The following is a 24381-nucleotide window of genomic DNA, read 5'->3' on the forward strand; positions in this document are numbered from 1 at the left end:
GCCATGTTTGGTATCATTCCATTCAGTGGTTCTCTAGAAGAATTTCGTAAAAAGTTAAAACCGACGACGGACGCCAAGTGATGAGAAAAGCTCACTTGGCCCTGTGGGCCAGGTGAGCTAAAAAACAGTTGCAAATGGTTTACCTCAAAAGATCAGCAATAAATTGCATTAGAATTTCTGAACTTTAAAGCAGTCTCAATAGATTCTTTTTCTGGAAGTACATAAAACCTAGTGGGACATAAAGCCCAGTTTAAATAAACAACTGGTAACATTCTTGACACAAAAAGTATTCAAGAAGTCTCGAGGATTTGCATAGCTTTATGGTGTATGGTAGGAATGCTCTCTGCTTCAATAATGATTGGTCATAATTGCAAGAAACAAATAACGGCATACTTTTTCCGCATGCATTTGCATAGGCAAGAAAGCTGTGTGGCTTTGTGTCACCGCTAATTGCATAATTTCATCTTTCATGACTTTAACTTTGGGAACCACCTTAAAACTTGTGAATTTAATCTCCAGTAAAATTTGCTAATACATGTATCCCATTAACCACTTTAACCACTTTACTACCAGTTTGCCCTTTTTTTTTGCTACTGGACTTCAAATATATGAGGTAAGAATACCTTAAGATGATCGATGGTAAGCCATATCAGGAGATGATTTCCAAGGTTTAAGTGTCAATTTGGCATTTGTCTCACATTGTTCTGGAGTTCTCTTGATTGATAAGCAGGCAATACCAGAAAATGAATTATAACAAGTTTTTAATTCACATGTGTCTGATTGCTTTCTGGAGTGCACATGATTTGTGATGAAGGTACTTCTACACTATCGTAATTTAGGCTGTATGAAATGATTTCACTACTTTCTTTAAAAGCTGACCAGCTTTTACATTAGTATAAAATGTGAATCAATTTTTTTATTTCATTTATTTCATAAAATACAACAATAATAGATTTTACTTCATCCGACAAATGTATAACAATAAATAAAATAATTTACAAAATATAAACTTTATACAAAATATTATGTATTCGTTGTGACGTAATTTACACAATTGAAAGCAAGATAATGAACAGAACAAATGATTGTCTTAATTTTGAGAAAAAAATCAATAGAATAAAAAAACAGTGTTTACTGGACAAATAGAAAAGATCTTTCAATTAATTAACCCTATAATAAAACTACTTATGCTTTAAGGCAATATGGAAGTATAAAGTTGCCAGCTACATCTACAACACTAAGTGCCGTCATTATTCTGTCCAGTTTCAGAATTATATCATATCATTAGAAAGACTTGTACCTTAAAATGTGTTTGTATGTGGTAGTGGTTGAGGTGGGGTTCTATATGCTTCATATGTTGAGACATAATAATTCTGTGATTTCTTTTTCAAAATAATACGGGCTACATATATTCTTTCTGTATTTATCAAAAATAATAATTTTGGCAAAAATAAGATAAATCTCAGTTAAGGAGAAATGTTTCATCTGTTTAGTTAAATATCAGACAGGTAAGTTTTTGAGGTAAAATTAAAGATGTCAAAGTAACATCATATATCAAACCAAACATATTAAATCCACATTAAAACAGTTTTTGACAGAAAATGAGCTAGTCATACAGTAACAAAACTTGAATCATTGAGTATGACAGTTATATGTACCTAGCAACAAAAACAGACCAAAAATAGTTGACCTGATACTAAAAGAAACTGAAATAATTACAAAAACTTTATGTGAATCATTAAACTTTCAGGTTAATGTCAGATTACACCTTTTAGATGGCCATTTACACATTTATGAATCTATAGACCAAATGATTATAGTAAATAAGAAACTGATCTAAACAAAAATATTTGGGATTAAATCAAAAGTGAAAATGAGGTCAAGGTTCACAGTCATGTGTCAGACATGGGTCCCGATCAAAGCATTTAAAAATAGCTGGTCTTGGTACAATGTATTAAACTTTATGAGAATATAACTCAATGAAAACCTAATGCAGATTAACTAAAGAAATTAAACTGAAAATGTAAACAAAGACAATAGATCGATGTAAGACAGAAACTTCAGAACATGAGACAGGTATGTACAAACTATTGCATGTCAAATGCAAGTACCTTCTGAAATGTAATGCTTGTACCTGACTCACTGCCAACAGAATAGCACACTTCAGACTCATCACAAACATTTATTACAGGAGAGACAAAAACATTACAATATTTAAATATTAAACATGAGAAAATTCTTTTTAAAATATAAATACTTTATCATAGCGTACCTACCTACATGGGTTTCAAGGAAAAGGCTTAAATTCATGTTTTCTTCATTTTTTTTTTTTACCCTTCAAAAAATCCAAGAACTAGAAATTAAATTTGTGTCATTAAGCATAAAACTTGAAAAATAAACAAAGGATATAAGATAGTATTATCAACTAGTTTTATCAAACATTCAAAAAATATTTTCTTGATTTTTAAGCTGCCTCTTTTTTGGAACAGGTTTTTTGTTCTTCTTATATAAACTATTTTCTCCAGCATTGTCATACAAAGAACTCTGCAGTGTTGTATGCGATCGTAAATCTGGAAATGGATTAGGTGGTAAAGGCTTGTTTTTGTGCTCCTCATCCACAAAACATCTATTCTGAAATCCTTTGAGTTTTTCAAACTGGTGATTAGCATACATTCCGTGCGGTGCTGGAGGAGGATGGTCATCTATATGACTTGCAGGAACATTAGGAAGAATACTCGATATTGCATAAGGACTTTCCTTCTTAGAACCTCTACTGGCCAAACCACATTTTGATTCAAGTTCTCCATCTAAAATAGTAGGAGTATAAATTCTATCATCTCTCTGTGAAGATGTAGTACTATTTGATTCATGCTCATTATCAATACAAGAAGATGTAGAAAATCTAAACTCTCTGTCTGCTGACAAAGGTTTGTTTGATTCACTGTCTGATAAATAACTAGATTCTAACTCATTTGATTGTCTGGTATAACATTTTGATAGTTCATCATAGCCTGCTCTTGCCGATGCCCCTGAGGTCCCATGGATGGTAGATATTGCTGGAAGTGACATGGTATGGTTACTATGGTCTTCTATGTTATTATTACTGGACCTCTCAGCCTCCTTATCTTGTCTGGACTTCTTTCTGCGTTTGTATTTCTCCCCCTTTTCCATTTTGTTGTGTAAGTAGTTCACCCTGTGATAGTCAGTAAGAACATAATCTGCTCGTCGTTCTGGGCTGAAAAAGAAAGACGTAAATAGTATTATAAGTAATATAACACTGAAACTAAGTCTTATGTAGGATCTTTTTTCTAACATTAGGATTTTTATCAACACCTCTTGTTTCAAATTTTTTATTATATTATGAACAATCCATATAATTGGTAATGCTGTGAATTTTGCTTCAACTTGCTTTTTTCCAATTCAAGCAAAGCCTAACATTCTCATTGAAACTAACCTGCATGGATGATAATCCAACAATTATCCAAATTTGAATGGTATATATTAAATACTTTCTTATAAACACTCATCATCAGAAAACAATAAAGATGGAACAATATAAAAATGTCAAAGTCAGTAAAGCATAAGGTATTTAAGCTAAGCCTCATATTCTTGACAATTCTGTTGTACATGTATATGGATGCTAATGCAACATCATACCACAAATCAATAGTATTTTAAAATCATAGTGTTAATTGGAACACTACAGGATAAAGATTGCTTTCATTCTAAACTTAAAATTGTGGCAATATTTTGAATTGGAGTTATCTTCCTAAAGTCAATAATTATAGTTGAACCTGTTTTTAGAACGTATAAATGCATACACCATGCAAAACTTTTGTATTAATTTTTATTAACAAAAGTTTTCTTGATAGTATAAAAATGATGTGGTATGATTGCCAATGAGACAACTTTCCACCAGAGACTGTAAACGTAGACCATTCTATCACAAGCAAAAAACCAAATAACCCCATAACTTAACATCATCATTTTATAACTTGAATATCTGAGTATGTATCCTTAATAAATTAAGGATCTATAATGAATGTTTACCTCACTGCACTATGTTGTTTGTGCTCTCAAAGGCAGTAATGAGGCCTTGAAAATATAGTATCAAGCCAGTGATAGAGTTTGATTGCATTTCAAGTGATCTTTGACCCTATAAATTCTTCATAACTGATTTTTAAAACCAGTAAACTTATTTAATAATTGAAGTCACTGGAGCATGACATGGGGGCTCAAATATTGTATGCAACTGATATTCATGGATTCTGATGCTATTGTATACCAAATACCAATGGTCTATCATAAATAAATTACTTATTCTGTTATGGAAACTAATAAAAAAAATCTTTAACAAGATGTGTTATGTGCTGATGACAATGTTGATGCCAGAAAAATAAATCCCTATACATGTCATTCATCACAGACATGACAAAAACATTAAAATTGGACTTGTATATCATAATAAATATTTAATTTGGACGTTGTTTCCTTATATCTCATGAGCAAGAATCAAGGACAAACAGCACAGTGACACAACAGCAAACTTGATAAAAGCCTGTTTTGTAGTTCCAGAGTATGAAGTAAAGCCTGGGCTACTAAAGCAAGCTAGAGTTATCACCCAGATACCATTTTTTTCTGAATTTATATAAAATAAATGGAGAATGTGTCCATGGAACACAGACGATTACCCCACTTGCATATAACATTATTAAGGGACATAACTGTCCATGGAACTCAGATGATGCCCCCGCTTGCATATAACGTTATAAAGGGACATAACTAGAGAAATGTAAAAGTTACCCCCACCCAAATTCAACCTTGATCTGAGTTTTGTGGTAATAAGCGTTGTGTACAAGTTTCATAACATTTGGTTGAGGCAAGCTAAAGTTAGAGAACGGAAACCAATTTCGGGACGTATGGACAGAAATAATACTGGAATGTTCACTGAAATCACCAGTGTTTCTTGGTTATGTAGTAATGTTGAAAACTTATAAAAAACAAGAGTGCACACGCTGAAATGTCTCGCCTTCTTTACTAATCATTGATAGTATGTTGATAGTCCTAAATATAAAGCTTTATTACAACTGTCACATAAACTTAACATTAACCAAGTAAACTAAACATTGACCAATGAACCATGAACGTGAGGTCAAGGTCAGATGAACCATGCTAGGCAGGCACGTACAGCTAACAATTCTTCCATACAACAAATATAGTTGACCTATTGCTTATAGTTTAAGTAAAACAGACCAAAACACAAACACTTAACACTGAGCAATGAACCTTGAAAATGAGGTCAAGGTCAAATAAAACCTGCGTGACTGACATATAGATCATAAAATATTTCCATACACCAAATATAGTTGAACTATTGCATATAGTATTAGAAAAAAAGACCAAAACTCAAAAACTTAACTTTGACCACTGAACCATGAAAATGAGGTCAAGGTCAGATGACACCTGCCAGCTAGACATGTACACCTTACAATCATTCCATACACCAAATATAGTAGACCTATTGCATACAGTATCAGAAAAACAGACCAAAGCACAAAAACTTAACTATAACCACTGAAACATGAAAATGAGGTCAAGGTCAGATGACACCTGCCAGCTGGACATGTACACCTTACAGTCCTTCCATACACCGAATATACTAGACCTATTGCTTATAGTATCTGAGATATGGACCTGACCACCAAAACTTAACCTTGTTCACTGATCCATGAAATGAGGTTGAGGTCAAGTGAAAACTGTCTGACTTGCATGAGGACCTTGCAAGGTACGTACATACCAAATATAGTTATCCTATTACTTATAATAAGAGAGAATTTAACATTACAAAAAATCTTAACTTTTTTTTCAAGTAGTCACTGAACTATGAAAATGAGGTCAAGGACATTGGACATGTGACTGACAGAAACTTCATAACATGAGGCATCCATATACAAAGTATGAAGCATCCAGATCTTCCACCTTCTAAAATATAAAGCTTTTAAGAAGTTAGCTAACGCCGCCGCCGGATCACTATCCCTATGTCGAGCTTTCTGCGACAAAAGTCGCAGGCTCGACAACAAGCTTATCTTTACAAGTACAAGAATGATCTGAAAAAGGTTTTACTCTTTGGATTCAATTCCAAGGACATGACTTGAGAGTGATAATTCAAGGAAAAGAGAAAATAGAACCTGACCTGCATTTCATGGTTTATATGGTATGGCATGACTGATTATAACTTCCAGGACTTTAATATCAGTAACCTGACATGTGTGATTGGTGGAATAGGATTTGGTAAGGTTCCTGTTACTCAATTTTTACTTTTCTGTGTAGTGTTTTGTGGACTGTTCACTTTTTTCTTTTGGACTTTGTAGTTTTCTGTCTCTTTTCAACTTGTGGTTTTTTAATTCCCCTCGGTATCTCCCTACTTTTTAAATATCATTGTTGCAAAGTTCCAAAGTCCTCCTAAAAATTTTTCTCAGGTACTTCAAGCAATAGGTCTTCTATATTTGGTGTATGGAATAATTTTCAGGTGTACATATGTGATGCTTCTCTGACATCTGACGGCCATCAGACGTCAAAGCAATCTCTGACTACATGTCTGTCTCCTGGGGTTAATGGGACCACAACTTCATGTTCATGGTTCATTTGTCAGGGTTAAGTTTAAAAGGTAAATATAAAAATAAGAAGATGTGGTATGATGGCCAATGAGACAACTCTCCACAAGAGACCAAATGACATAGAAATTAACAACTAAAGGTCACCGTACAGCCTTCAACAGTGTCCATCTGACCTTGACCTCATTTTCATGGAATATTGATAATGTTAACTTTAAATTCTAGTTTCTCCCTATCCATGAAATCCATGAAATTCACAGTACATGTACTCATAAAGTAAAAAGACAAAATGTAGATCCTAACAGTAAACATTTTTTTCCAAGAAAGACATGTTGTTCATTTTATCACAAATATTTATGTTTAATCATGATCCTAACAGAGAGCATTTTTTACGACATAGTCAGCATAGAATAAGAAAATAATTGGATATTTCGAAACAAACTTTAAAACTGACTCTAAAACTAGTTATGTTAAGAAAAAGCTAAGAAATTCCATCTGTATATTTTTCTCCATTATATAATACCTATATGTCTAATGACTGCACTAAACCAATATTCATTTTTCTCCATTATATAATACCTATATGCCTAATGACTGCACTAAACCAATATTCATTTTTCTCCATTATATAATACCTATATGCCTAATGACTGCACTAAACCAATATTCATTTTTCTCCATTATATAATACTTATATGCCTAATGACTGCACTAAACCAATATTCATTTTTCTCCATTATATAATACCTATATGCCTAATGACTGCACTAAACCAATATTCATTTTTCTGAAGATCATGATGAATTTGTAAATAAATACTTTTCTTTTACTGCAACTATGCTATTTGCACATTCTAAATGCATTGACCATACAACTTTTGTTCAAACAGTCACTGACCATATAAGAGCATATTAAGCCTTGTTTGTGAAATTGATACCTGGTTTCCATAGAGTTCTTTGGTGTAATATAAATTTGCAGGTTAACAGAATTTTTATGTTGTCTCCTTCAAATTCATTATTGTTGATTTTTACCCCAAATATTTCGTTTGGAACAGTTATAAGAGTTGTAGTATGAAGCTGACAATCATACATTTTCCCAAAGCTTAAATCTTATTGTACATTGCTTGGAAAGGAGAGAAGTACTCATCAAAGCCTTGAATTCTAAAAAGTTTCTAAGCAAGGTACAAATGAATTACATTTACATTTAGAAACATTGTAAAGTTAAAATTCTATACCAGTATTTATCTTATAGATTGAAAAGCAAAATGTAACAACTGATAATAATGAAACCATAGTCTTGGAAAGAAAAAAAAAGCCTTTTGTTTATCCTTTCTGCAAAATTTAATTGACTGCAAGTAGGAAAAGAAACAACACCAAGTAACTAACGTTCGTTTTTATTGTGAATATAGTAACAACTGTTAATATCAGAATAAAATAAAAACAACAGTAAATTGCTGCAATTTAAAAATAAAAAATAAATAAATAGGTAAATAAAACTTCTGAACTATTTAAAATAGCCTTCTATTCTACCATTCATGACAAAAAATTAATTCATTTAATATTTTGCATTTTCAAATACATTCTGTATTACAGTAAAGTTCTGCATCACACATAATTTCAAAAATAAATGCTTGGCATGTAAATGAGTAGTCCAACCTAAAGGTAGAGAGACAAACCACCACGATTTCATAAAAAGAGGCTTTACATTACATAAGATATTTGTAAGTCATGATAAGATCTTATTTCTCTCCTACACAAATTATCTGGTTATACACTTACACTTACTGCCTTTTCCTAATGGTCATTTGACCACATAATGAATTTGACAACTATAAAGTTATGATTTGAAACAAGCTGTTTTGAAGCCATGGAGAACTGCAGTTAGAAGTGATCAGGAAATAATTACTTCATATACCAACAATTTTATTTTTATACTTCTGAAAGCCAATATTCAACTCAAATTTCAAACTATATTTATGCATAATTTCTTCTCTAAAATTTGAATTTGAAGCTAGATCTATTCTGAACTATGAATCGTATTATTTCTATTAATTGTTTAATACAGCTCTGAATTTGGATTGTGATTAACTATTTGACATAGCATAGGTTCCTGACACAGAATGAATGTGGTCTAAGAAACTTAAAAATTTGAAATTAGACATTTACCTATTATGGTCCAATATCCAAAATCTAAATACATTCAGCATATCAAAGAACCCCATATATTCAATTTTAGTTGAAATCAAACAAAGTTTAATTTTGGACCCTGATTTGGACCAACTTGAAAACTGGGCCCAAAATCAAAAATCAAAAATCAAAAATCTAAAAATCAAAAATCTTAAAATCAAAAATCTTAAATCTAAATACATGTTTAGATTCAGCATATCAAAGAACCCCTTGAATTATTTTTTTTGTCAAAATCAAACAAAATTAAATTTTGGACCAGTGGACCAACTTGAAAACCGGACTCAAAATCCAAAAACTAAATACATGGTTAGATTAGGGCCATAACCCCCACAATCAATCCCAACCTTCCTTTTTTTGTATGGAACCTTTTCGTACAATTTCATAGAGATCCACAAACTTATACCAAAGTAATTGTCCTGAAAACAAAAAATCCTAGTTTTTTGCCCCTAATTCCTAAATGATTTGGGCCATAACCCACAAATCAATCATCAATGACAATGTCATAACATTATACATAAAAAGAACACATATAAACATAGATGAAGAAAGTATTACCCAAGTCAATAATTTTACCCGCTATACATGTATACTGTGATTTAGTTAGGTAGAACATTCATCAACATTTCACATGGAAACTAAATAATAAGGTACTGCATGTAATGTAACTGATTGTAAATATGACATATATCCAAAAAAGAAAAAAATGTACATCCATAAATCACAACATTGTCTTCAAGAATGAGCAAAGGCAGTATACAAACTGTAAGGTAAATTTTAAAACAGCCCCTTACCCAATCAAATAAAAAAGTGATATTCAGAAGAAAACATCCCTTCCTACCCTATATACAAAATATAAGGTTTAAGAAGAAACAAACAAACAGCTTAATTTTATTGAATAATATTAAATAAAAAAAAAAATTTGTAAATTCAACAATATTCACAAATTTTATTACAACAAGAAATGATTGTAACAGGATGCTGTTACGAAGTCTCCCAAACGAAACTCCCATAATTCGTAATTCCCAAGGTCGCCTGACATTGGGCAACGTCCAGTGAAAATTGGTTTGGTCCAGTAAAGTTATATGCATTAGTGATGCCTGGGGACTAACCTTGTATATCATTCAAATCATCTTGGCATGAAAAACCAGAATATATATGGTTTAGGGGTGGGGATCTCAACCATTTACAAGATACTAGAACTTTGGGGGTGGGGAGGAACCCCTAGGGACTGGCCCTATACGTCATTCAAATGTTCATTACATGACGAACAGGAATATATATGGTTTATGGGTGGGGATCTCAACCATTTACAAGATATTAGAACATTGGGGGTGGGGGGAACCCCTGGGGACTGACCGTATACGTCATTCAAATGTTCGAGACATGACAAATAGGAATATATATATGGTTTAGGGGTGGGGATTTCAACCATTTACAAGATATTAGAACTTTCTCAAATGGCAGGGGGTAGGGATGACCCCTAGGGACTAACCCTGTATATCATTCAAACCATCTTAGCATGACAAACCAGAATATATATGGTTTAGGGGTGGGGATCTTGACCACTTAGAAGATATTAGAACTTTCTTAAATGGCAGGGGGTGGGGGTGACCCCTGGGGACTAACCCTGTATTTCATTTGATGTGCTTTATCATGGCAAACCAGAATATATATGGTTTAGGGGTTGGGAATTCGACCATTTACAAGATATTAGAACTTTCTCAAATGGCAGGGGGTCGGGATGACCCCTGGGGACTAACCCTGTATATCATTCAAACCATCTTAGCATGACAAACCAGAATATATATGGTTTAGGGGTGGGGATCTTGACCACTTAGAAGATATTAGAACCTTCTTAAATGGCAGGGGGTGGGGGTGACCCCTGGGGACTAACCCTGTATTACATTTGATGTGCTTTATCATGACAAACCAGAATACATATAGTGTAGGGGTGGGGATCTCGACCATTTACAAGATATTAGAACTTTCTCAAATGGCAGGGGGGTCGGGATGACCCCTGGGGACTAATCCTGTATATCATTCAAACCATCTTAGCATAACAAACCAAAATATATATGGTTTAGGGGTGGGGATCTTGACCACTTACAAGGTATTAGAACTTTCTTAAATGGCAGGGGGTGGGGGTGACCCCTGGGGACTAACCCTGTATTTCATTTAATGGGCTTTATCAATTAGAACATTTTCAATTAAAAAGATTGTGTCTATCACAAACGGTTTTTCAATTTATAATCATTTGAAAATTTTAAAAAATAAAATCCCATAGGGTTCTTTAGTAAAACCCTCTTTTCTTTTTGCCCCTCAAAGTACTCCTTTATAAACCCCATTGCACAAACAAAACCCTGATTGCACCACTAGACATGTTAGTCTAACATATTGTGAAACCCTAAGTTAATCTGACAAGCGGTTTTGGAGAACAGGTGCGGACAAGTTCAAATTTAAAAGTGGCGGAAGAAGAAGAAGAAGAAGAATAATAATAATAATAATAAGAACTGAGCAAAAACAATAAGTCTTTCCAAACTTCGTTTGGGAGACTTAACTAAAATTAAGGGATGGAATTGGAACAATATTAATCAGAACACCCAGTTTATAATTCTAAAAGCATTGTTTGTAGGGATCTTTCCTGAAATCACTTAAATTACTTTGGTATTTTAGTGCTATGATCAACAATCATATTAAAAAATGCATGCAAAATTTGGTGAAATTTACAGTACGATAAGATAATGATAGCCCAGAACTTGCTCTAGGACACACACATTAACTATGGGCTTAAATTTAACATGTTCTTGGGTTTTTAAACTCCCTCTGACCTGTGATAGTTATGTTTATTTCTTGCTGTTACTGTCCCTTGATTCAAACTATTTACTTTTTATTAAAGACAGTGTGGTTTGACAATTTTTTATTAAAGACAGTGTGGTTTGACAATTTCTTATTAAAGACAGTGTGGTTTGACAACTTTTTATTAAAGACAGTGTGGTTTGACAACTTTTTATTAAAGACAGTGTGGTTTGATTATTAAAGACAGTGTGGTTTGACAATATTTTATTAAAGACAGTGTGGTTTGACAATGTTTTATTAAAGACAGTGTGGTTTGAAAATGTTTTATTAAAGACAGTGTGGTTTGACAATTTTTTATTAAAGACAGTGTGGTTTGACAATTTTTTTATTAAAGACAGTGTGGTTTGACAATTTTTTATTAAAGACAGTGTGGTTTGACAACTTTTTATTAAAGACAGTGTGGTTTGACAACTTTTTATTAAAGACAGTGTGGTTTGATTATTAAAGACAGTGTGGTTGGACAATATTTTATTAAAGACAGTGTGGTTTGACAATGTTTTATTAAAGACAGTGTGGTTTGACAATGTTTTATTAAAGACAGTGTGGTTTGACAATTTTTTATTAAAGACAGTGTGGTTTGACAATTTTTTATTAAAGACAGTGTGGTTTGACAATTTTTTAGTTGCATCATTGGTGTCAAATGCCTTTCAAATTTTATGATATACAATGTCAAGGGACAAAAGGGCATTCAGTCTAAATTAAGTGGGCAAAAATTTTCACAGTTATCTATTAAAATATTAGACCATAGGTCAAGAAAAAATTACCTAATATCAAAGGAGTATAACACCTATGTGAAATCTTCTAAATGAAAGGAGTAAAGAACCAACTCCTGTCTTCTAGAAATGGTATGAGATAACCTGTCTATATATCACTGCATGTCAAAAAATAGGCAGACAAAAAATATTACTGAGTTTTCATTAAAATTGTGATCTTAGGAAGATGTTTCATCAACAGATTAGAAATTGTCAAATTTGTTGGAAATATATAAAAGTTGTTCACAGTAAAAAAAACAAAACAAAACAAAACAAAAAAACAAAAAACAAACTTGCAATAAAAATTGAAACTAAAATACAGAATACAACATAAAACAATAATAATAATAATGATAATTGCACTCGATAGCATAAATTTAAAAAATAAAATATACAACAATAAATTTGTACAACTAAACAATATACAAAGCACTACAGTTTGTAAACCATTGGTCAATTCCTATAAAAATAAATTGATACATCCAGTTTTAAATTTTTTATAATAAAAAAATTATGGTGATTTGTTTTACACTCATATATTGAATATTAAATGGCATCAAAAGTTACTCAGATCTAGTAGCAATTTACAGTACACCACAGAGATACACTGTACAGTAACAACTGCATGCCTGTAACTGCACACAATCAATTGGGTAAGTTAAAATAAAAGCTAGCAGTGAAAATGTAAAGTAAATAATAGTATTCAGAAAGAAACATTTTGGATAAACTCTTTTTTGTATGAGAAGCAGACAATATAAAAATTACATGAACATATTTGCTATGTGATTCTTATCACAATAAAATTAGAAAAATGTGTTTATATCACCATAATATAATCCAAAGAATATGTGTTTACATCAAATAAGGTCTGTCTTGTTTTTATACATACAACATATCCTAAAAGCACAGTGATTTCATTATCTTGTAATGTTTTTCAAATTAATTTATACTTTGGTCTTTATAAATAAAACGAAACAAGATGGAGTGAAGATTTGGCTGAGAAACCTTGATGATAACAGATTCCAATGTGTTGGTCTTTGAGTGAACACAAAACACATTTAACCTTTATATATCTAGGTCTTAAAACTTTTCCAATTGTCAGTACACATGTACTTAGAATTCAGGTGTTAACCGACATTTTCAACAAACGGTTATAATGAAATGAATTGAAATTAAAGTTTTAAATACAAAAAGAACATAACTAGATGGATTTTTCCTTTTAAAGCATCTTACAACTATTGACAATTCAAAAGTCAGAGAAAAAGACAACATAAATGTTTCAAAAAGCATGTATATGCATAGTTGATGCAGTAACCTAAAAAGAAATATTAAACCATTTGGTTTTATTCTGAATTTGAACTAAATGACTGCATATATATGTACTAACAGGAACAGTTATCTTTGGATACTTGTCTGGAAGCATAACCACTGTCAACAGTCAAACTCTGAGGGGTATCACATAATACAATATCATCTGATGATACAGCTAAATGTTCTAACTTCTCCTTTAAATCTTCATTCCTAAAAGTTCCTCTATCAATTTTTGTCATATCTTTATTCTCTTCATGATGGTTCAAAGATTCCCTGTTTGACATAGAATTATCCCCCAACTGACGTTCCCCATTAATCACATTTACACATGCAATTATTTCCCTGTTTTTACTTTTGTTCACCTGCTTTTCAATGTCTATGGAAGGAGCATCATTTTTAATGAATTCACAATAATTGTTGGAATCCTTGTTTGAATGGGTATTTTGAATTCTGCTTTGTTCTATTTCTTTGAAAACCTCTACACAAAATTCTGTGGCAATATCTAATTGAATCGTTGGAGAGCCATCTGAATAACTGTATGTAAGCGGTGATGATGAGCTAGGGCTCTGTTGTTCTTGGATGATGTCTGGTAGATCAATTCTGGGATTTTCTTTCTCTATATGATGCGATGACATGCTTGATTGACTAGAAAAGCATCTTGGCCATTTTTTCCAACATTGACTAGAAAAGCATCTTGACCATTTTGAATGTGAAGAAATCCATCTGGATATATTTGACCTGAAACAGAATTATGAATTCCGAATGCAATAGATATGCTAAAACTTTTTAACGTTTTTATCAGGTTTTTTTTTTTTAAATACAACAATATTTAAGAATCAAGAAATTTTCCTCTGAAATTCAGTAATCTGAGTGGAGCTTAAAACCCGGTTTAATCCCCCATTTTCTAAATAAGGAAATGTCTGTACCAAGTCAGGAATATGACAGTTGTTTTCCATTAGTTTGATGTGATGAATTTGAGCTTTTGATTTTGGCACTTGATAATGACTTTCTGTTTTGGATTTTCCTTGGAGTTTGGTATTTTTGTTATTTTACTTTCCACTACACAAAATATAAATAGCTTTTTATTCTCCTCATTCTATCATTTTCTGACTATAGGGAAATGTTGCTCATTAAAACTTCACAAATTACTGTCAAACCCTGATTGTTTAAAAAAAATAGAATGCCCAAGTTACCTGACTAATTTATTCAAATGACTGTCAATATTTTTTACACGATTAATTTTTATTTTATTTAGATTTATTGAAACTGCTGATCAAAATAAATATGTCAAGACAACACAAAATTCCCCTGCTTGCTGCAAAAATTTAAGGGCTGTAGTTCTGTGAACAGTTTTGATGACATCCAAAAGGAATCCCATAAGTTAATCTGTAACTCATCATTATACAATCAGTGCTTCAGCACTAACATGATTTATAACAAACATTTCTAAATTGTCTCTTTTTTACAATTAAAAATAACTCAGAAACTAAGGTTCCAACTCCCTCAGTTGACCTTAGATGGATTTGGCTATTATTTTTAGGTCCCTTTTAGTCATAAAGATCTTCACTTGTTTCAGTACTTATCATCCTTGGCTTTCAAATATTTGGCTTTGAGCGTTCCTGATGAAAGTAAATCCAGAAAAGCGCTTATGACACATATAATTTACAAAGTGATATTTAATATTTTTAACTAATATAAAAATTAGCTCAATATCTAGAGGTATAAATTATTAAGGATTCTACCAATGTCAATTTCATACTGATCTTGAAAAAACTGCATAGGAACACTTTGCACATGAAGACTGTAATGGTGCCTCTAGCTATTTGATTAACTTGTGTTGTTAAGTTGCTGTATCATTAACATTTACCCTACATCTCCTCCTCTTTTAGCACCCCCTTTCCATCAACAATAAACAGTGGGGTAACAAGGACAAAACTATCATTTATATCAACAATTTTACAGCCCACATATTAGTTTTATACATAATGTGAACTGACTAAAACCAAAGAAACACCTGTCAAATGTTACCTTAATTTCCTGTTCACAATATTACAAAGGTAAACAATGTCTACAATTTTCTTGTAAGATTTCTTGTTATAATGATTTAACATCCCTCATGTAGATTTAAAACTGTTTCCATGAAAGAGGTTTCATATATAATGGGTTAAGGTCATGCATTTAGATAATTACATTGTTCTAGAATCTACATGTTAATGTATGATATCATCCAAGCAGTGAATTTTATTATCACTATATAAAATGAAGTATAAGTGACAAATAAAGCATATGTAATGAAAGTGGCTATTATTGTAGTGATTAAATGCCTATGGTAATACATACTATATGTATATCTAATGATAATTATATAAATAGAAAAATGCATTCATAGCTGATATCAAATATTTGAAGAAAAAAACATTTCAGGTATTGGTCCATTTTTTACCTATTAATTTCAAAAACATTAAGAGTTATGTAATTTCTGAATGCTAAATACAAACAGAAATGTCTTTAATAGAAACCACTTCAAAATTGGATTTAAAAATGAAAAGTTCAAAATCAAAAACTTCAGTGCTTCTAATCTTGGAAATCATAAGTACAACAACAAATCTTTTCACTTTTCATTCCTTTCATATTCCTAATCACCATAGTAATCACAGTGGTAGATTTATTTCCTGCTAAAAGTTTTCATTAACCATACTAAAATCAACTTCTGAATTTGGAAATTCTCTGTTCTCAGAAACCACCACCAGTTCTAAAACCGTCATAATTAAGGATTATCCAGATTGTTACATGAAAAGTGATGCCAAATCAAATGTGAGGAAAAAGATTTTTTTATAACCTTACAGAATAAATTCAAGGCAAACAACTTTTCCTTTATTCAGGTTTGGTTGAGAGTATTTTGGGAGAAGGTTCATGCACTTTCATTTAATTTCCCCCAAAAAAATAATTTTTTGCATTCATTTTATAACATTTGAGCTTTTCTACTCATTTTTTTAAATTAAAAGCAGGCTTTTAGAGATAGTTATCATTTGAAATGGTTATAGATGCATTATAATAGCAATGACAAATGGATAAGCAATAAGGAACAGTGAAAAAATGACTTTCCTTGCAATTCCTTGGATAAGCAATAAAGAACAGTGTAAGAATGGCTTTGTCTGCAATTCCTTGGATAAGAAATAAGGAACTGTGTAAGAATGGCTTTGTCTGCAATTCCTTGGATAAGCAATAAGGAACAGAGTAAGAATGGCTTTGCATGCAATTCCTTTGATATGCAACAAGGAACTGTGAACGAATGAATTTGCCTGTAATTCCTTGGATAAGCAATAAGGAATAGTGTAAGAATGACTTTGCCTGCAATTCCTTGAAAAAGCAATAAGATTCTGTGTAAGAATGGATTTGCCTGCAATTCCTTGGATAAGCAATAAGGAACAGTGAAAGAATGGCTTTGTCTGCAATTCCTTGGATAAGCAATAAGGAACTGTGTAAGAATGGCTTTGTCTGCAATTCCTTGGATAAACAATAAGGAGCAGAGTAAGAATGGCTTTGCATGCAATTCCAAAAATAAGTAATAAGAAACATTGTAAGAATGGCTTTGCTTGCAATTCCTTGGATAAGCAATATGGAACAGAGTAAGAATGGCTTTGCCTGCAATTCCTTGAATAAGCAATAAGGAACAGTGTAAGAATGGCTTTCCCTGCAATTCCTTAGATAAGCAATATGGAACAGAGTAAGAATGGCTTTGCCTGCAATTCCTTGAATAAGCAATAAGGAACAGTGTAAGAATGGATTTACCTGGAATTCCTTAGATAACCATTAGGAACAGAGTAAGAATGGCTTTCCCTGGAATTCCTTTGATAAGCATTTGGAACAGAGTAAGAATAAAATTCTGTGTAAGAATGGATTTGCCTGCAATTCCTTGGATAAGCAATAAGGAACAGTGAAAGAATGGCTTTCCCTGCAATTCCTTGGATAAACAATAAGGAGCAGAGTAAGAATGGCTTTGCATGCAATTCCAAGAATAAGCAATAAGGAACAGTGTAAGAATGGCTTTGCTCGCAATTCCTTGGGTAAGTGAAAAGGAACAATGTAATAATAGATTTGCCTGCAATTCCTTGGATAAGCAATAAGGAACAATGGGAGTATGGCTTTCCCTGCAATAACTTGGGTATGCAAAAAGGAACAGTGTAATAATTGATTTGCATGCAACTCCTTGGATAAGCAATAAGGAACAGTGGAAGTATGGCTTTGCCTGCAATTCCTTGGATAAACAATAAGGAACAGTGTAAGAATGGCTTTGCCTGCACTGCAATTCCTTGGATAAACAATAAGGAACAGAGTAAGAATGGCTTTACCTGGAATTCCTTAGATAACAATTTGGAACAGAGTAAGAATGGCTTTCCCTGGATTTCCTTTGATAAGCATTTGGAACAGAGTAAGCATGGATTTGCCTGCAATTCATTGGATAAGCAATAAAGAACAGTGGAAGTTTGGCTATGCCTGCAATTCCTTAGGTAAGCAAAAAGGAACAGTGTAACAATGGATTTGCCTGCAATTCCTTTGATAAGCGATAAAGAATAGAGTAAGAATGGCTTTCCCTGCAATTCCTTGGATATGCAATAAGGATAGGTGTAAGAATTGATTTGCCTGCAATTCCTTGGATAAGCAATAAGGAACAGAGTAAGTATGGTTTCACTGCAATTCCTAGGATAAGCAATAAGGAAAAGTGTAAGAATGGCTTCCCTGCAATTCCTTGAATAAGCAATAAGGAACAGTGGAAGTATGGCTTTGTCTGCAATTCCTTGGGTAAGCAATAAGGATAGGTGTAAGAATTGATTTGCCTGCTATTCCTTGGATAAGCAATAAGGAACAGAGTAAGAATGGTTTCCCTGCAATTCTTTGGGTAAGAAATAAGGAACAGAGTAAGTTTCGCTTTGCCTGCAATTCCTTTGATAAGCAATAAAGAACAGTGAAAGAATGAATTTGCCTGCAATTCCTTGGATAAGCAATAAGATTTTGTGTAAGAATGGATTTGTCTGCAATTCCTTGAATAAGCAATAAAGAACAGTGTAAGAATGGCTTTGCCTGCAATTCCTTTGGTAAGCAAAAGGGAACATTGTAATAATGGATTTGCCTGTAATTCCTTGGATAAGCAATAAGGCACAGAGTAAGAATGGTATCCCTGCATTTCCTAGGATAAGCAATAAGGATAGGTGTAAGAATGGATTTGCCTGCAATTCCTTAGATAAGTTTTATTAAAGGAAGTGTAAGAATGGCTTTCCCTGCAATTCCTCTGATAAGCAATAAGGATAGGTGTAAGAATGGATTTGCCTACAATTCTTTGGATAAGCAATAAGGAACAGTGTAAGAATTGCTTACCTTGCAATTCCTCAAATAAGTAGTGAAGTTAGTCTACAGCATAATAAACTGTTGAAACAGAGATATATCTGGCCTGTCGGCATACAATTCAGAAAAATACAATCTGATGGACAGCAACATGGTTAATTAATTCAGTCACAGGACCATGACCTAGAGGGCAGGGCCTCGAAATAGTTGTCAAACTGATATGAACTGATAGTAATGCAACTTCATCCAAAATATCATTGATCTATCACAAGTAGATCCTATCAAAATAACTTAACATTGAAACTTGAAACTTGCTAATTAATTCAAAGTTACTGGACCATGACCTAGGGGGCAGGGCCTCAAAATAGTCGTCAAACTGATATGTACAGATAGTAATGTGACTTCATACAAAATATAATTGATCTATCACAAGTAGATCCTATCAAACTAACTTAAGTAGAAAACTTAACATTGAAATTTGCTAATTAATTTAAAGTCACTGGACCCTGACCTATGGGACAGGGCCTAAAAATAGTGGTCAAACTGATATACATGTACCAATGGTAATGCAACTTTATATTGAATATAAATGATCTATCACAAGTAGTTCCTATCAAAATAACTTAAGCAGAAAACTAAACATTGAAACTTGCTAATTAATGCAAAGTCACTGGACCATGACCCAGGGCCTCAAAATAGTCGTCAAATTGATATGTACTGATTGTTATGCAACTTAATATTAAATATCAATGATCTATCACAAGTAGTTCCTATCAAACTAACTTAATCAGAAAACTTAACAATTGTTGACACCGTCGCCGCAGCAATTGCAGGAAAAGCAACCCCTATGTCTTGATCTCCGCGACTTTCGTCACAGGTGAGACCAAAATGGTTTAAATTGTAATTCCCTTGGATAAGAAGTAAAGTATTGAAGTACAGAGTAAGAATAGTTTAACTTGTAATTCCTTAATTAACCAGTATGGATAGAGTTACAATGGTTTAACCTGAACCTATGCAGTGCAGTGTCAGAATGTTTAAGTTGCAATCCCTTGCATAAGTAGTAAAATACAGTGTGAGAATGTTTTAACATTGAATTCCTTCTATTAGTAGTAAAATACAGTGTAAGAATGGGTTAACTTGCAATTCTTTGGATAAGAACAGTGTAAAATAAAAATAACACTTTTAAAATTGTTGCATCATAAGCCATTTTCTGGATTCATTTTCACAACAAACGCTCAAACTCAAAAAGTTAAAAGCCAAGGACGTATAAATACTTGAGGACCATTATGACCAAATAGGACATAAAAAGAATGGTTGACGTTGCAATTCCTTGGATAAGCAGTACAGTGCAAAGAATGGTAAACTTGTAATTCCTTGGATAAACAATAAAACACAGTGTAAGAATGACTCAACTTGCAACTATTTAAATCAGCAAAACACTACAGTGTAAGAATGGTTTAACTTACAATTCTTTGGTTAAGTAGTTAATAACAGTATAAGAATTGTTCAACCATACCACCATCAATAATGAGCAAAACCAAAAAGAAATGGTCAGCTATGAAAGGTCCTGACATGAAAAAATGTGAAACAATTCAAATAGAGAAACCAACAGCCTGATTTATTACAAAACAACAAATGAAAAACAAATATGACAGACAGCAACCAACAACAACCACTGAATTTAAGGTTCCTGACTTGGGGTAGGCACACATAGAATGTGGCTGGGTTAAACATGCTTTTAAGCATTCAACCCTCCCTAACCTGGGACAGTGGTGAAAGAGCACAATATTAGAACAAACTGTAGAAATCAGAAAAATATATAGTGTAAGAATGGTTGGACTTGCATACACTACAGTGTAAAAGTTGTTTAATTTGCAAAACACTTCAGTGTAAGAATTGTTTAGCTTGAAAACACTTCGGTGTAAAATGGTTTAAATTGCAATATACTACAGGGAAAGAATGGTTAAACTTGCAATACAGTATAGTGTGAGAATGGTTTAATTGTAAAGCAGGATAGTGTAAGAATGGTTTAACTTGCAATACAGTATAGTGTAAGAATGGTTTAACTTGCAATAAATACACTACAGTATGAGAGTGGTTTAACTTGCAATAAATACACTACAGTATAAGAATGGTTTAACTTGCTATTTATTGAATCAACAATACACAGCAGTTGAAGAATGGTTTTACTTGCAATTCCTTTGGATAGACAATACACTACAGTATTATAATGGTTAACATTGATATCATAAGTAGTAAACAGCAGTGTTAACGATGTAGATGTACCATAAACAGTTAATCTCAGTAAACCACTATGTTGTCAGTTTGATGCAAGTTGATGACCTTTTCAGAATCTCATTGTGCCAAAACACTTTTACAAGTTATTTAAATGAATTCATTTCTACAAACTGACTAACTGGTCAAATATTTAAATCCATTGAAAGACAAAAGGTTGTTAATAGTAAGTACTAAGAAGCATGTGAAGAGTACTATCCAATGAACGACTTCTGTTTTATAAGAAATTTGGAGAATCAGGCACACTATTGAACACAAAAGTGAACAAAATGTGACATCAACAGGAAAACCTTTAATCAGATCTTATAATTTATCTGTTCTAAAAATTGTTTAAGTGGATATTAAACTATTGTTTTGTATTCTGAAATCATACACCTGTGTTTGTTAAAAGACTTTAAATTCTATCAAAAATGTTTTAAATGTTGAATACACGATATGAAAGGGTGATAACCATAATTATGCTCTTTAAATTCCGTGTAAATTTATGGCAACTCTCATCCATATCACTATTTCAGTAAATACTGGAGAAATAAAATCTCAATAGTTAGGTGCACTGTTTTCCTGAACTTCTTATGAAACAGTTAGCCAATCATTAGAATTGAGAATGGAAACAGGAAATGTGTCAAAGAGACAACCCTACCAAAGAGTATAAAACAGTTCAAGGCCACCAATAGGTCTTTAATGCAGTGATAAAATCCCGCATCTAGAGGCGGAGTCCAGCTGGAGCCTACAGAATTGAATGGTAAGAATATTTTCATTACATTACACCTGTTTTAGATGACAGTTTGGCCTAGTGTTATGAAAGGGCAAATACTTTTGGATTAGCAAACTAAAACACATCATACTAGAGTAAGCTTGATAGAAACTGTCTGGAGTTGTTTAGATATATGATACAGTGCAATTTGTGTATATGCTGATGTTAAAAATGCTGATGTTAAATATAAGCGTTGGCAGGACATCACACAAGGATTGTATATACATTATACAATTGTTTATATATGACAAGCTGCAGTGCAAGACAGGTGCAAGCTATAGTTACCTCTTTATTTGGAGTCTAAAATATATAAAATGGAATATAATCTGTACATCAACATTTATATAAACAGGTATTACATGAGGTATATACTATATATGTGCAAGTGATAGTAAATCATTCATGTCATAACTAAAATTTATAGAATTATAGCAACAACAAAAAAAATAGTGATATTCTATTATTTAATGTAAAATATAAGCTTAAAAAAAACACATATTTCTATTGAGCACAGGACAATTAAAATAAAATTCTAATTAAGAATTCAAATTATTAACATATTCACCCATGTAAGCAATATATAATTAAATCATCCAACGAAACTATAAAAAATAAAATGCTCCGCAGGGCGCAGCTTGATACGACCGCAGAGGTCGAACCCTGAACAGTTGGGGCAAGTATGGACACAACATTCAAGCTTGATACAGCTCTGAATTTGGATTGTGATTAAATATTTGACACAGCATAGGTTTCTGACAGAGAATGAATGTGGTCTAAGAACTTAAAAATTTTAAATTGGACATTCACCTATTATGGTCCAATATCCAAAATCTAAATACATGGTTAGATTCAGCATATCAAAGAACCCTAAGAATTCAATTTTTGATGAAATCAAACTAAGTTTAATTTTGGACCCTTTTGACCTCAATGTGGACAAAGTTGATAACGGGGCCCAAAAATCAAAAATCTAAATATATGGTTAGATTCAGCATATAAAAGAACCCCATATATTCAATTTTTGTTGAAATCAAACAAAGTTAAATTTTGGACCCTTTGGACCTCAATGTGGACCAATTTAAAAACGGGGCCCAAAATCCAAAAACTTAATACACGGTTAGATTCAGCATATTAAAGAACCCCAAGAATTCAAGAATAATACCCCATTGAAATTGGTCAAGAAATAAGCAATTTATACGAAGTATCTTCTTTTGCACAATACTGTGCAATTGAATATTTCTTGCTATTGCGCAATACTGTACAATTGACAATTTTTGCTATTGCGCAATATTGTGCTATTGGATATTTCTTGCTATTGCGCAATACTGTGCAATTGAAGATTTCTTGCTATTGCGCAATACTGTGCAATTGAAGATTTCTTGCTATTGTGCAATACTGTGCAATTGAAAATTTCTTGCTATTGCACAATACTTATTATATAATAATTTACACATCCTGTTTGGTGTGTATCTCCTACCATATCATTATTATTTGCTTTTAAATATAAATCAGAAATAACCAACTTAAAATGGAAAATTTTAAAAGAAAAAAAAAGAAACCCCCCGCCCCAAATTTTTTGAACCCCCTTATGATTCAATTACCCCCAAACTCAAACCCAGCTTTCCCTTTGTGATATGGAACCTTGTAGTACAATTTCAGAAAGATCCATACACTTACACACAAGTTATTGTCCTGAAACTAGAAAAATGCTTGTTTTTTGTCCCTTTTTGGCCCCTAATTCCTAAAATATTGAGGCAATTACCCCCATCATCAATCCCAGCCTTCCCTTTGTGGTATGGTACCTTGCAGTACAATTTCAGAGAGATCCATACACTTAAACACAAGTTATTGTCTGGAAACTAGAAAAATGCTTATTTTTTGCCCCTTTTTGGCCCCCAATTCCTAAACGTTTCGGGCAATTACCCCCAAACTCAATTCCAGCTTTCCCTTTGTGATATGGAACCTTGTAGTACAATTTCAGAAATATCCAAACACTTACACACAAGTTATTGTCATGAAACTAGAAAAATGCTTGTTTTTTGCCCCTTTTTTGGCCCTTAATTCCTAAAATTTTGAGGTAATTACCCCCAAAATCAATTACAGTCTTCCCTTTGTGATATGGAACCTTGTGGTACAATGTCAGAGAGATCCATACACTTACACACAAGTTATTGTCTGGAAGTTACAAAAATGCTTATTTTTGGCCCCTAATTCCTTAACTGTTGGTACCATAACCCCCAAAATCAATCCCAATCTTCCTTTTGTGGTATTGA

The 24381-nt window shown here is 32.6% G+C and overlaps 1 protein-coding gene across 3 annotated transcripts in view; it reads right to left on the bottom strand.

Moving 5' to 3' along the window:
• Positions 1 to 2110: 2110 nt before the first annotated feature.
• The window catches only part of LOC127698230 (uncharacterized), a 72963-nt gene continuing 50692 nt past the window's right edge, over positions 2111 to 24381 (bottom strand). For 2 of the 3 annotated variants that reach the window (XM_052201589.1, XM_052201586.1), the window contains one exon: positions 2111 to 3235. In XM_052201589.1, the coding sequence (XP_052057549.1) occupies positions 2443 to 3235 (793 nt within the window). In that variant the 3' untranslated portion in view covers positions 2111 to 2442. Of the gene's footprint in view, positions 3236 to 7991; positions 14458 to 22396; positions 22412 to 24381 lie in introns of those variants that run through there. The other variant, XM_052201587.1, reaches the window with a different exon arrangement.

The sequence above is a fragment of the Mytilus californianus genome, unplaced genomic scaffold, assembly GCF_021869535.1.
Source record: "Mytilus californianus isolate M0D057914Y unplaced genomic scaffold, xbMytCali1.0.p SCAF_4, whole genome shotgun sequence".
NCBI lineage: Eukaryota > Metazoa > Mollusca > Bivalvia > Mytilida > Mytilidae > Mytilus > Mytilus californianus.